The following is a 13,825-nucleotide window of genomic DNA, read 5'->3' on the forward strand; positions in this document are numbered from 1 at the left end:
ACAGTCGGGACTTTTATGTGTAGTGTGTAGACAGTTATTATCGCGATAGTTTAATATACACACTATTGGAGCAAGTAAATCCATGCAATGTACAGGTGCTATTATACTGCATTTGTATATTTTTCAAGAATATAAAACAAATTTTTAATAAAATTATTTTTATGTTCAGTGACTATATATAACACACAATAATTGGAATGTGATATTCGCTATTCAACATAATAATAATAAACGTTCCGAGCTATGTATGTTTAGTAACAAATGCCAAATTTTTAACATTAAAATTAAAATACAGAGACATCATGATACCTTGAATCAAAATTAAAAAAAAAATGTTCGCTAATATCAACAATATTTTATAATTAATACCTCGGATGCATAATATAATATTATTAGTTAATTTCAACGTAATTTTATATTACAGATAAGGTGACTTATTTGGTAAAGCAAATTAATTGGAATCCATTCAACTCTACCCCTACTCAGCACTAATATTTTTTCAAAATATATTTTCTAACTAAAATGTTTAGAAATCAATTGAAATGAATTTAATAAAAATTTTAAACCCTAATTGAAGTAGAAAGAACTCTTCCAGAAGTTGTCGAATTGTCCTGTTCCAATAAATCGGTTTTTCAGTTTTCATACTTCTATTCTGTAATCCAAAATAATCTTTTAAAGGAACCCACTTGTTCATAAATCGGAATGACAACAATTGAAAGTACGAAAGTAATCCTGTTCCATAGAATCATACAAAATACGTCACGTAGCCCGTGTTATACGTTACAACATTGTCCTCGATCTGATGGATTTGTGGGCGCAAACCAATTCGGATAGCAGACGGAGCACACTGACCCCAACGATTGTTCTCGTCCGGCAAGGGACGCCATTGATTCCAATTAATCACCGCGAATCGGACGCGACGCAATCTAGTTTTATTTTATTTATTGCCAACACCACCATCGGAAATATTTATTTGATTGATTTTTTTTTAACTAAGCCAATTGCGAATTTTGATAGTAAGATATTTGATTACTTATGTGCAAAGGGAAAAAATTGACAAATACCTATACCTATTTTAATTACGAATCACATATTACATTAAACAGTGTTTCTTACGGGGGGACATGCTCGTCGTAGGTCAAAATTGAGTTTTTATTGTATTTTCAAACCATGATCCTGGACACTCCTTAAACGTTGTAGATAATCTATTTATATAATTTTGAAGCCTTATTATCCTTTATAGTTATTTTAAACATTTGATGACTGCATAAAGTATTTTTGTTACATAAAATAGTATTCTTTTAAACCTCTCGCTCTAATGTTTAAGAATATAGTCATATTTCGGTACATAACTGTGCAGTGGTGTAAAGATTTTTTACATTTATTAATTTTTAAACGCATTTATAAAACCATTAGTATAATTTATGACGAGATAATTTTTGTAAAATATTCACGATAAAAAATATATTGATAATCTCTGTGATCCCAAATTTGACAAGAATTAGGCATTTTATTATTCAAAAATCGGCAAGATTAACACATTTGAAGATAATTCTAAAGATACTCATTTTAAGCTATGTCTTTGCCCATTCAAGTGTGATAAACATCATACGAATAATGATTGCTTTATAATAATTATTGACCTAAGAATAAGGTAGTGTTTTTTTGAAATACGCCATTTCTTTTGGCATTTCCCAGTGGGTAAGCTACAACATACGGCCGTAGCCATAAATTGACAAACTATAATTAAAGTAGGGAGTAAAATTATGTTAACGCGCGTGTTTGAACATGTACCTAACCGAATTTTTTAATTTTTTTTTTTAAACGGTACATGTTCAAACACGCGCGTCAATATCATTTTACTCCCTACTTCAATTAAAGTTTCTCAATTTATGGCTACGGCCGTATGTTGTAGCTTAACCACTGGGGAATGACAAAAGAAATGGCGTATTTAAAAAAACACTACCTTATTCTTAGGTCAATAATTATTATAAAGCAATCATTATTCATAAGATATTTATCACTCTTGAATGGTCAAAAACATAGCTTATAATAAGTATCTTTAGAATCATCTTCAAATGTATTAATCTTGCCGATTTAAAATGCCTAATTCTTGTCAAATTTGGGATCACAGAGATTATCAATATAATTTTTTATCGTGAATATTTTACAAAAATTATCTCGTCATAAATTATACTAATGGTTTTATAAATGCGTTTAAAAATTAATAAATGTAAAAAATCTCAACACCACTGCACAGTTATGTACCGAAATATGACTATATTCTAAAACATTAGAGCGAGAGGTTTAAAAGAATACTATTTTATGTAACAAAAATACTTTATGCAGTCATCAAATGTTTAAAATAACTATAAAAGATAATAAGGCTTCAAAATTATATAAATAGATTATCTACAACGTTTAAGGAGTGTCCAGGATCATGGTTTGAAAATACAATAAAAACTCAATTTTGACATACGACGAGCATGTGGGCCGTTAAAGAACACACTTTTAGTTCTCATCAGGTCTAGATCTAGCATTATTATAAAACAGTAAATGGAAAACAATCCATTATAGTTAGGTAAGAGATCTACGTCCCATCATCGTATATACTGTAGAGTCACGGGAATATACAATATTATATTATATTTAACGAGAACAAATTAAGTAGTAAATATCGATGGCTCAGTTCCATAGTACGATAAGTCAAAAATTTCAAGTTTTGAGTCATGTTAGTCATTGTATATCGCTACTCTTCAGTTCCATAAAATTACAACTCCAAAAAATCACTAGTTGTCCTCGTAGGGGCGATGTTTTTGTTACTTTTATACAAGTCAGTGTAGGTGAGTCAAAACTTTGATCAGCCATTACTCAAAATACTCCCTATGGAACTGTGTCATCGATATATTTATCTTACATACAAAAAACTTCAGATTATACCAAGTCATTGTTCGCATATGTTAGTAGAAGGTTCGATAGACTTGGATACAGTATAACTATTATTTTTATGTGAGTCATAGATTAAATACATAGATATAGAGGTCTCTGATAGTTTTGTTGTTTAATATTGAAATAATTTAAGCCGGTTACTCATTAGCGAGACATAACTGTTACCGTTACATATACAGTAACTAGTATGGACGCCACATAATTAGTTCGCAAGCCTAATAAATAATTATTTCGCATATACAGTTGGTTTCAGTATTTGGAATGGTCACGGTTACGACTCGCTAATGAGTACCCGGCTTTAGGTTATTATTTTAAAAGTAAGCTCGATAGTACTGAGCCTTTGCCACCGACATTATTAGTATTAGAACCGCACTTGTTTTTAAATAAATAAAATAACTTACCCCGCTTTTGATGTCTTCCATTCGACCCTCTGTATTGGTTTGCAAGATTCTAATTTACCATCCTTATTCGTTTTCGCTGAAAAAAGAAGAAGAAACTCATTAAATTAAATAACCCACATAGGTACCAATTGTATTTAGGGACAATCGATGTGGACGCGATAGAAATATCTTCGGCTAAAGAAAATAACAATACAGATTATATATTAGATCTCGTTGTCGTAAAGATTCGTTGTTGAGATATTACTAAGAGATTAAAAAATATTAACTATTGTCAATATTTTAATTTAGCTTGCCTGTTCTTCAAGCCATGCGGATTCCGGCGTCCTGAAAGGTCGTTCAACACTATATACGGACTGTATACGGCGAAGCTACGGGATGCTGGGAACGACGCAAGAAAATTGGCGAATGATAGAGATTCTTTGAGGCACCGTGTGGTGTACATATACTCCAGCAAAGAAGCGGACATGACCAAAGACGATAAAATCATCAAGAGTGAGAAACATGAAGCCAAAAGGTAAAGACCCGAAAACTAATATGAAAATACTAAAGTAAAATCGAATAAAACTAAGTAATACAAAGTAGGAACACAATGACAAACTTAATAAACTATTAATTGTATCTCTATGACTAAAACCAATCCAATTTATTTCGACTTGACAAAAGCCTAACAAAAGTATCTCTGTAACTGAATCTGGTATTTGCTATTGTTATTCGTAGATATTTAATTATTTACGACTGCGAAACAGCGATCCCTTTGAAAAACAGTCCGAACCTTCGCGAAATCTAATTTAAAGTCTCAATATAGAACTTTAGGCTTCAGTGGCCACATGGTGTATATTATACATACACTAACATAAATAAGTCAAAGGGCATCCAATAGAGGGGAACAATGTGGCATCCCCGTGTCCATTCAGCTCTTTTCCCAATACAGACAGATGGTATGGGTAACTAGTTTCGAGATTGCGACGCCCAAGTACGTATACAAAGGTATTTTGGTTTGCAAGCTATGTCGGCCTATATATATACTTATGATGATGTTGTCTTGTGAACAATTGCCAGGTTGATAGATTAGCCGTGAGACACCAATATAATTTAATGCATACCTAACTATAACTAATGAATCTATCTACATAGTATATACATAATATTAAACAATATAATATCATCATATGGCTATTAAAACCTTCAATGTATCAACACTTTCGTTTTACTTGAAACTGAAAACTATATAACAAGTATGTAGTCGAGAATCGTCTTCATACAGTGTGTAACTATGATTTTACGGCTGTATTAAATTGTAACGAAATATGTGTAAAACAATTAATTTATGGAATTGTATGGAATTACTATTTTGAATATTATTCATTTATTGTTAATACAAATGAATCTGTTACCTCCATTTTTACTTTTATTATATTTTACCACGTTTTTATTAGCTCGTTTTCTTGTTTGTCCAGTACGAATCTTGCAATCGATTTTTAACTAACTTCCCGACTAGCTTACTTAGACTTAACCATATTTAATTAGAATTGAATTCATTTTCAGTTAATTCTGTTTTGTATGGAAAGTTAGTTCGGAAAAAATCCGCAAGGTGGCGCTTCGATCGAATTCAATGCTTGCACTTTTGCGTAACGGCGTTCGACGATTTTGAAAAAAAGAATTAACTCGCTTTCATGTTTTTTGTTTGCTTGTTTTTTACTTCATATCAAGTACAAGTTTTAAAAATCTCATATATGTTATTTAATTAATAAGTGTTTGATAATTTTCTTTCAAGTTGATGGGATAATTCATCAAAAAAAATAAAAAAAGTATTTATTTATACATAGAATTGTCAATTATATATGATTCAACAGAATTTATAAACATGGTACGAGATATAAAAAGTTATTTTTATCTTGTAATTATTTTGATTTTAGTTAGTATGTATGTTAATGAAATATCAAATCTAGCTCCGTTTATTAGTTAAAAAGAATTCAACCAGAGGTTGATTGCAAATTCGTTTATATTCATCAGGCGTCATTTTTTTTTCTATTTTACTACTAGTTTAAACACGATTTTTCATTAATTTTAATGATGATAATGACATTATATTTAGCTATACAACTTTTCTAATTGTTTTCAGTTATAAATAATATGTTTGACGCGTTTTAGCGATTATCTCAAAATGGGGGAATGTGGAGGATACCGACTTTGAAACGAACAGCCTCAAATATAGGATAATTGAAATGATGGGAGATAATCGACTCGATTGTATATCGCGATGTATTGTTAAATTTAATGACGCGTCTACGGAGCTACGCCAGAGAGACACCATAATAGGTCTACGAAAGCGTAGCGTTCGCTACGGTGCCGTAGCACTCGCATACTAGGACGATGAAAGCAGTATTATGACAAGCCAGACGTTACACCAGTTTGATGTAATATCTGATTTTCAGTATTTATAATTTCACAGTTCAAACTCACAGTATGTACTCGGATATCTGTTATTATTGTGAACGTAGCCTCTTAGAACATTTTTTTTATAGAAATTAATATTAGCCACTTGCTTAAGCTATTACGCCTAGACTCCGGGTCCAAACACATAGTGGAACAAGACACGTTTATTTAACAGGTTTTGCAAGGAAAATTCCCCCTTTTCGCTAGAAAAAGCACGTAGTTTAAAACACAATATAATAATATACGCAAGGCAAGACATTATTTTTTAAAAAATCTAGTGTATTTGAGAAAAATTTAAAGCTCTTTGCGATAGTTATCACAAAATTTATATTAAAAATTGATGGAATATAGCGTTACATACGTCAGATGCATTTAAAAAAATAAGAGCTTAGCCTAAAATCGAAACTTTCTCCTTTTTGCGTAATAATAATAACCAGTAACCAACAAATTCCATCGTAATACATAGAATCTGTTTAAATGTCTAAACTCTAAATGGATATACGTATGTGTCGGAGCGGATAAGTACCTACCTCTAACCGATATGTTTTAATACATACTTTAACATGCTTCCATACTTAATTCATGTCCCCCAAAGCCTCCCTCACTCATAACCCACAATAAAAGGCTTCCTCGCATCCTCTCTCAGTATCCAGCTAGGGAAGGTATCAGTACATATACAGAAACGTAAAAAATAGTGAATATATAAAAAAAAAACACATACCATGAGGATAGGAGATGGTGAGCGGTTTCGGCGGCTGTCGCATGGCCCAGGTGGCGAGTGAGCCGTCCGTGTGACAGGACATGAATTGCTTGCCCTCGTGGTGCCACGCCACGCATCGCAGGTTCTCCGAAGCGATGCAGCGAAACTCCGCGGACTTGGTGCGGAGGTCCCAAACCGCCATCTGGCCGCTTTCGAAAGCGATCAGGAGCTGGATAAAAAATGTTAAGAATCTATAATATGTCGTCATTGATTGAGGAAAGGAACTGCAATTGTAGATTTTGTAAAACTAATCGAAACAGACTAATATTATTTTAATACTTTGGATTGGGTAAATGACAGAGAGTGGGTTTACTGTTTGGGCCCCGCATCAGTTGAAGTATGGTGGAGAGGGTTAAACAAACTTTTGAGACTATTTTAGTTGAGGCTGTATAAATAGTATGTTTACATACTGTAGTCGACACGTTAGAAGATATTATATATATTTGGCTACGTACTTTTTCCGACTTATAACGTGGTGTTAAAGAGAATTCTGATATTCTTGGTAGTATTGCCACATGTGTCCTTAATAACTATATTAGAAATAGATGGCATAGGTTGTTGTTTTTCTCTGGAAGGCCAATAACTGTGTTTAACCAAATCGCTTTGGCTATTAATATAGTTTGGGTAGACATTGTTTCTATTTATTCTTTGAATTACTTATGTACTCTGTTTTTGTATAAATATTATTAATACTGTTACACATTTCTATGTTTTTCTTTCGTGTAATATTATGAATGTTTATAATTTATAATTTGTAAAGTTTACTAAGTTATGTCAAAGTAAATAAATTTGAACACTGTATTCCTATCTCGAAGCTGACAACTTATCACTATTTAGAATATGAATAAATAGACCGGATGCTGTGATCGAATTTCGTCTACTTGATACGATAATACACAAGAAAAGTCATGGTGCCAGGCCGGGAAACGGTCGTGGTTCCTCCAACTGGTCACCTCCGTAACTTGATACTTAATGAGCATTCCTTGCATTTGTCTACATATTAATATGACATACACACTGTATATACAATAAATCATAGTGTCATGCCAGGAAGTAGTCGAGGATTCAATTTGGCAAGCACATAGGGACATATGCCTTACAGCATCAGTAAGGAATCATGGCATTACGTTTGACAGTAGGCTGTCATTTAGTGGTCATATTGCTATCATTTGTAAAAAGGCGCTACAAATGTTGGGCTTCGTCTTGCGTACTTCCCGGGTCTTTTCAGATGTTACTGTATTAAAAATTCTTTATAATTCCTTAGTGAGAAGCCGGCTTGAGAGTGGGTCGATTGTTTGGGCCCCGCATCGGTTGAAATATGACCTTATGGTGGAGCGAGTTCAAAAGAAATTTTTGAGACTTCTTTATTTGAGGTTATATGGATACTATCCGTGGCTTTATCCAACTGACTTTCTCTTAGGTATGCTTACATACTGTAGTTTAAGTGCTAGAAGATATCAATATTTGGCCACGTATTTTTTTCGACTTATACGTGGTGTGAATGAGAACTCTGCCATTCTTGGTAGTATTGACTTGTGTGTCCCTGATAACTATCTTAGAAATCGGGAGCATCAGTTGTTTGTTCTCCCGAGGAGCAGAACTAATCTGCCATTGGTGATGCCAATTGGGAGGGCAATAACTCTGTTCAACCAAATCGCTTCGGATGTTGATATATTCCATCTACGTGAGGATGAGTATAGGTGGACGTTATTTTATAAATTATTAAAATAGGGTCTGCTTAGTATTTACACATTTATAACGTAGAATAACTTAATACTGATCTATCTCTTTTGTTATGTACCTAATATTGTTTTAATAATATTTCGTTGTTTCTAAATGTCATGTTGTGAACGTCTTAAACTTATAATTTGTAATGTCCACAATATGTAAAATAAATTAATTGAATTGAAATTAATTGAATTGAATCATTTAAATGCTCAATTCACCATTTAATAAATAATTAATTAGGTATACAAATAGTAAAACTTACTTTACTGGCGTCTAGGGGATTATCAATGATCTGTACCACGGAACCCGGGTGTGTTGGTCTTACACTGAAACAAAAGAGAAAAAGAAGGTTTTGAGAATAATGTAATATAAGCACAGAACAGATAATAAATAGAATTATTCCGATAGGTTTTATTCAATACACTACATTTTGATGGAGTTTTTTGAATGTATGAGTGTCCTACGAAAATGAAACACATATTATGCACGTACAAACTGGGAGCAGTAGTTGTCAGTATTCGACATAGTATGACGTATTCTTGACATGTGTTTAAGTTTATCCCAGATTATTTCTTACTCGAGATCGGTTACCTGCTACTCCTTACCTGTTAGGTATTTCAGTTTTCATTATTTCTAAGTTCCCTGAATATAAGTATAATTAACCAGGTTCTATTCAAAAATCGAACTGTTTCAAAATTCCTATTAACAAATGCGTATATGACACATTCTATTGAAAAGTCTTTGAATAAATCGGTATAATTATATCTATATATATAAAACAAAGTCGGGTTAGTTACACCATTTATAAGTCGAGAACGGCTGGACCGATTTTTATGATCTTTGATTTGTTAGATTTGTCTCCGCCCGGAATAGCAGAATAACTATTAAAATATCGGATAAATCACGGAAAAAATACATTATCAAGACAATTCATTTTCTCATACATTTTGACATTTTGAAAAATGACCTCGCGCATTCGAAAATAAAAGAAAATCACGAAAAATTTTAATCCATATACAACGATACATGACAGAAAGAATAAACAAGAAACAAATGAAAGACGTTGTGTGCATTATCTATCCTTTGACAGTTGATTAAGTTCAGCCTCATATAATCCCGAAAGACTTTGTTGTATACTCCGGTGAATTTTGGAGGAAGTTGTCCTGCCTGAATCTTTTTTACTTCTTCGACAGCGTCCAAAAATAAAGCCAAGGATAAAATTACATGATCTCATTGCTGGTATTGCTCATTATTTACCTACCAATTTCAAAATCCATCCTTCGAACTTCATTCGACAATCGATCTACGTGAATAATCGAGCCGATTACCAGCTAGGTGCGCAAATAGCTATTTCGATCGTGATTTTCAAACGGTAAGTTGCCTTCGAAGATGTTCACTTTGTGAGGTTATCAAATTTGTGATTGTGTGTGCATCGATAACTGCTTCATTATGTAATTTTGAATTATGTGATTAATTTTCCAGTGTTTATCATTTGATGATTCGTCAAAATGCTGACAGCTATTTGCTGCAATTTCGTCGATTGCTTAAAATCGAGACGGAGCGCCTCACTTTCATTCGGTTGAACCAAGCTAAACTGCGATCGAAGGAGTATATTCATTTACGCGATGCAATCAGCACCGTAGGAGATGCAGCTTATGTTGGTCGATTGACTATTCTATCGGCGATGCCACGCAAGATGCAATGAAATATGTTCGTTATTACGGTCGTCCAGATCTATTCATCACCTTTACATGAAATCCGAAATGAATAGAAATTGTTCAACTGCTACTCCCCGGACAAACATCAAGTGATCGGCACGTGTCTTCAAACAAAAAATCCTGTCGCTGATGAACTACATTGTTAAGCATCGCGTCTTTGGGAAACTCGATGCTGGATGTATTCGATTGAATGACAAAAACGAAGCTTGCCGCATGCACACATTCTTATTTGGTTAGTCGAAAGAATTCGACCAGACCAAAAAGATGACATCATATGTGCCGAGATTCCTGATCCCGAAACCGATCCAGACCTGCATGATGTTGTAATTACTTAAATGATTCATGGACAGTGTAGCGCCATCAACCCCCCCCCCAATCAGCGTGCATGGTCGACGGCAAGTGTTCCAAGCGTTATCCATGAAGTTTAACGGCGGAGACTATCACTGCCAATGATGGTTATCCACTGTAACGGCGTCGATCACCCAATGATAACGGTAGAACTATCACAACGAAAATGAAGTGAAACGATATCGTGGTCGACAACACTTGGATTGTTCCGTATTCGCCACTTTTTTCCAAAACATTCAAGGCGCATTGCAACGTGGAGTTTTGCAATTCAGTGAAATCCATCAAATACATCTGCAAATATGTCAGCTAAGGCAGCGATATTGTAGTTTTTGGCGTTCAAACTCCCAATACCAACGATGAAATCACGCACTATCAAGTTGGTCGATATGTGAGCTAATGAAGCAATTTGGCGTATTCTCTCATTTCCCATTCATGAACGTCATCCCACTGCTGTACATTGGCGGTGCATCTGGAAAATGGTCAACAAGTTTATTTTAACGCATCGAATGTTGCTCAACGTGCTGAAATATCTCCAGCGCCAACATTGACCAGTTTATTTTCGATTTGCCAAAGTGATCCATTTGCACGAACGTTTTTCTACTCTAAGATGCCACGTTATTACACTTGGAATGCTTCATCGAAGAAATTTCAACGTCGGAAGCAAGGCGATGCGGTTCCTGATCATCCGGATGTGCATTCTACTGATGCTCTTGGTCGCATTTACACAGTTCATCCGAAGAATGGCGAATGATTCTACTTGCGGTTGTTGCTGGTAAATGTTCGTGGGCCGACATCATTTGAATTACTTTGAACTGTCAATGGTGTAGTGTGCCCAACATTTCGTGCTGAATGTCAAAAGCTCAATTTGCTTGAAAATGATACTCATTGGGACATGACAATCGCTAAAGCATTTGTTTCTGCATCTCCAAGTCAGATACGAACATTATTTGCTATCATTATTTCGACATGCTTCCCATCGAATCCACCTGAACTGTAGAAAAACTACAAGGATGACATGTCAGAAGACATTTTACATCGAATTCGTGTCATTTCAGGGAATCCTGATCTCGAGGTGAATAAGGAGATACATAACCAGGTTTTCCTTTTGATCGAAGACATGTGTTACCTCATGTGCGGCAGTTTGTTAGTCAAGTTAGGAATGCCAATGCCACATCGTGGAGTGAATTACGCTTTCAATCTAGAATTGGAACGTGAACGTGAAAATGATAGAGATGCATTGAACTAATTAGTTTGAACGAATGTACTAATGTTGAACCCCCAACAGAAGGTAGTGCACGATACGTTAATGAAGGCAATTGATGATGGAAATGGTGGCTTATTTTTCCTCGATGCGCCCAGTGGAACTGGGAAGACATTCCTCATGTCATTGATTTTGGCCACTGTTCGTACGAGATCCGAAATTGCTGTAGCAGTTGCTTCTTCCGGGATAGAGGTCACGTTGCTAAAAGGATGCCGAACGGCTCATTCAGCGTTGAAATTGCCGTTAAACCTTCAAACGACTGAAAAACCGATGTGCAATATTGCGAAACATTCAGCAATGGCCACAGTTTTGGTAGCAAGTAAAATCATCACCTGGGATGAATTTAGAATGGCGCACAAACGCGCATTGTGAGAGATATTTTGGAGGCGCAATGATTCTACTATCTGGCGATTTCTGCCAAACACTACCAGTCATTCCAAAATCGACCGCTGCCGATAAAATAAATGCTTGCCTCAAATCATTGACTCTGTGGCGCTATGTGAAGAACCTTCAGCTGACGACAAACATGCGAGTTACATTGCTAAACGATCCATCTGCCGAAGATTTCTCTAAGCAATTTCTGACTATCGGTAACGGCCGTGTTCCTGTCGACGAATCAAACGGATTGATTTCGTTTCCGCTGAATTTTTGCAATTTCGTGTCAACAATTGGTTGAGTGAACGAGCAATTCTTGCGGCAAAGAACAAAGATGTGGATCACTTAAACTTCACAATTCAAAATCAAATCTTTGGTCTACTGCATTCCTTCAAATCTATCAACTGTGTAAGTGCTCGGCCGTAGTAATTTGGCGGGCGTGGTGCGGCGGCGTCTTGCGAAACTCAAACGTATAGCCATGTGTATTATGCCCGAAAAAAGACACTGTCTAAGAACATTTTACACACGGTTATACGTTTGAGTTTCGCAAGATGCCGACGCGCCACCCCCGCGCGACCACTACGTTCTTGCACTAACAAACGAAGACGAAGCAACCAACTAGCCAACTGAATTTTTAAACTCATTGGATCTTCCTGGCTTGCCACCGCACAATTTACAACTGAAAATTGGCTCGGTAGTCATCATGCTTCGAAATCTGAACCAACCAAAACTATGTAATCCATTTCATTTTGGTTTGATTTTTGCACATTTATTGAACTTAATTCATTTTGAATATTCATTTTAACTTAATAAAAAAATGAATTTAATTCAGCTAATAAGTTAACACAAGATTATTGATTCTGAGGCGGTACGAAGTTCGCCGGGTCAGCTAGTTGTATAATACAATCAAACCATCTGATCACACTTTCAAGAGATACTGATCTATGTAGGTACTAAATCAGAAGTAGGTACTTAAGTTTGACAACCAATGGATATATGATACAAAGCCAGCAATATAATACATTCTCAGATGAACTTTACTCTCCGTATGACGTAGGTATCTACCAATCTGCCTAATTTTAAACCTGTCAAAGGTAGTGAGATATTCCACAAACAGATTAATTTAACATTCAATATAATCGTTAATTCATTACTAATACAAGACATTCATACTTAAATGGTAAACCTTATTAACACATCACATACGTGCATCTATACAGTATTAATTAATAATACTACAACTAAAACATATTGTTCATTGATAATGGCGTAAATACCAAAATAAATTCTTTGGCGAAGGGTGGATATAGGCTGTTAAGATCCGACATAAATAGTTTACATAAAACTTTGTCAGACATACTTATTTGTTTTCATTTAACTAAGAATACAATTTGCAGATGGCGCTGGTTAGTTTTAAAAATCAATTAAATCCTACCTAAACCAAACCATAATAAGGCACACCTTTTCATAATTATTTGTTTTCGTTGAATTAAGAATATATATTACAGATGGTGTTGATTAGTGTTTTAAAATTTATTAAGCCCTTCTTAAACAAACCCATAATAGATACAAAATATTCTTATATCTACAAAATATCTAAAATGATTTAGATATTTCATAGAAAGACGAATATTTTTTGACTATAATCTATTACGACTTGGTTTACGCAAGGTTTAATCGAATTTCAAAAACTAACCAATACTATCTGAAATTTGTAATTTTAATTCAATGAAAACAAAATACATACGACTGACAAAATTTAGTGTGCATTGTTTATGTCGAATCTTAACAAGCCTACCTCCACCCTTCGCCACTGGTAGGTATTGACTTTAAAACAGACAGAACTCAA

General features: G+C 34.6%; 1 protein-coding gene across 2 annotated transcripts in view; it reads right to left on the reverse strand.

Annotated features, from left to right (window-relative positions):
- Tomosyn (syntaxin-binding protein tomosyn) overlaps positions 1-13,825 on the reverse strand; it is a 735,273-nt gene that overhangs the window by 63,809 nt on the left and 657,639 nt on the right. For both annotated transcript variants that reach the window (XM_085942075.1, XM_085942074.1), the window contains exons 5-7: positions 8,537-8,600; positions 6,508-6,715; positions 3,351-3,426 (exon numbers count right to left, since the gene is read on the reverse strand). In XM_085942075.1, the coding sequence (XP_085798201.1) occupies positions 3,351-3,426; positions 6,508-6,715; positions 8,537-8,600 (348 nt within the window). The remainder of the gene's footprint in view (positions 1-3,350; positions 3,427-6,507; positions 6,716-8,536; positions 8,601-13,825) is intronic.

This window comes from Rhyacophila brunnea, unplaced genomic scaffold (assembly GCF_057557595.1).
Source record: "Rhyacophila brunnea isolate RB1 unplaced genomic scaffold, BYU_Rbru_1.0 scaffold_14, whole genome shotgun sequence".
NCBI classification, from domain to species: Eukaryota; Metazoa; Arthropoda; class Insecta; order Trichoptera; family Rhyacophilidae; genus Rhyacophila; species Rhyacophila brunnea.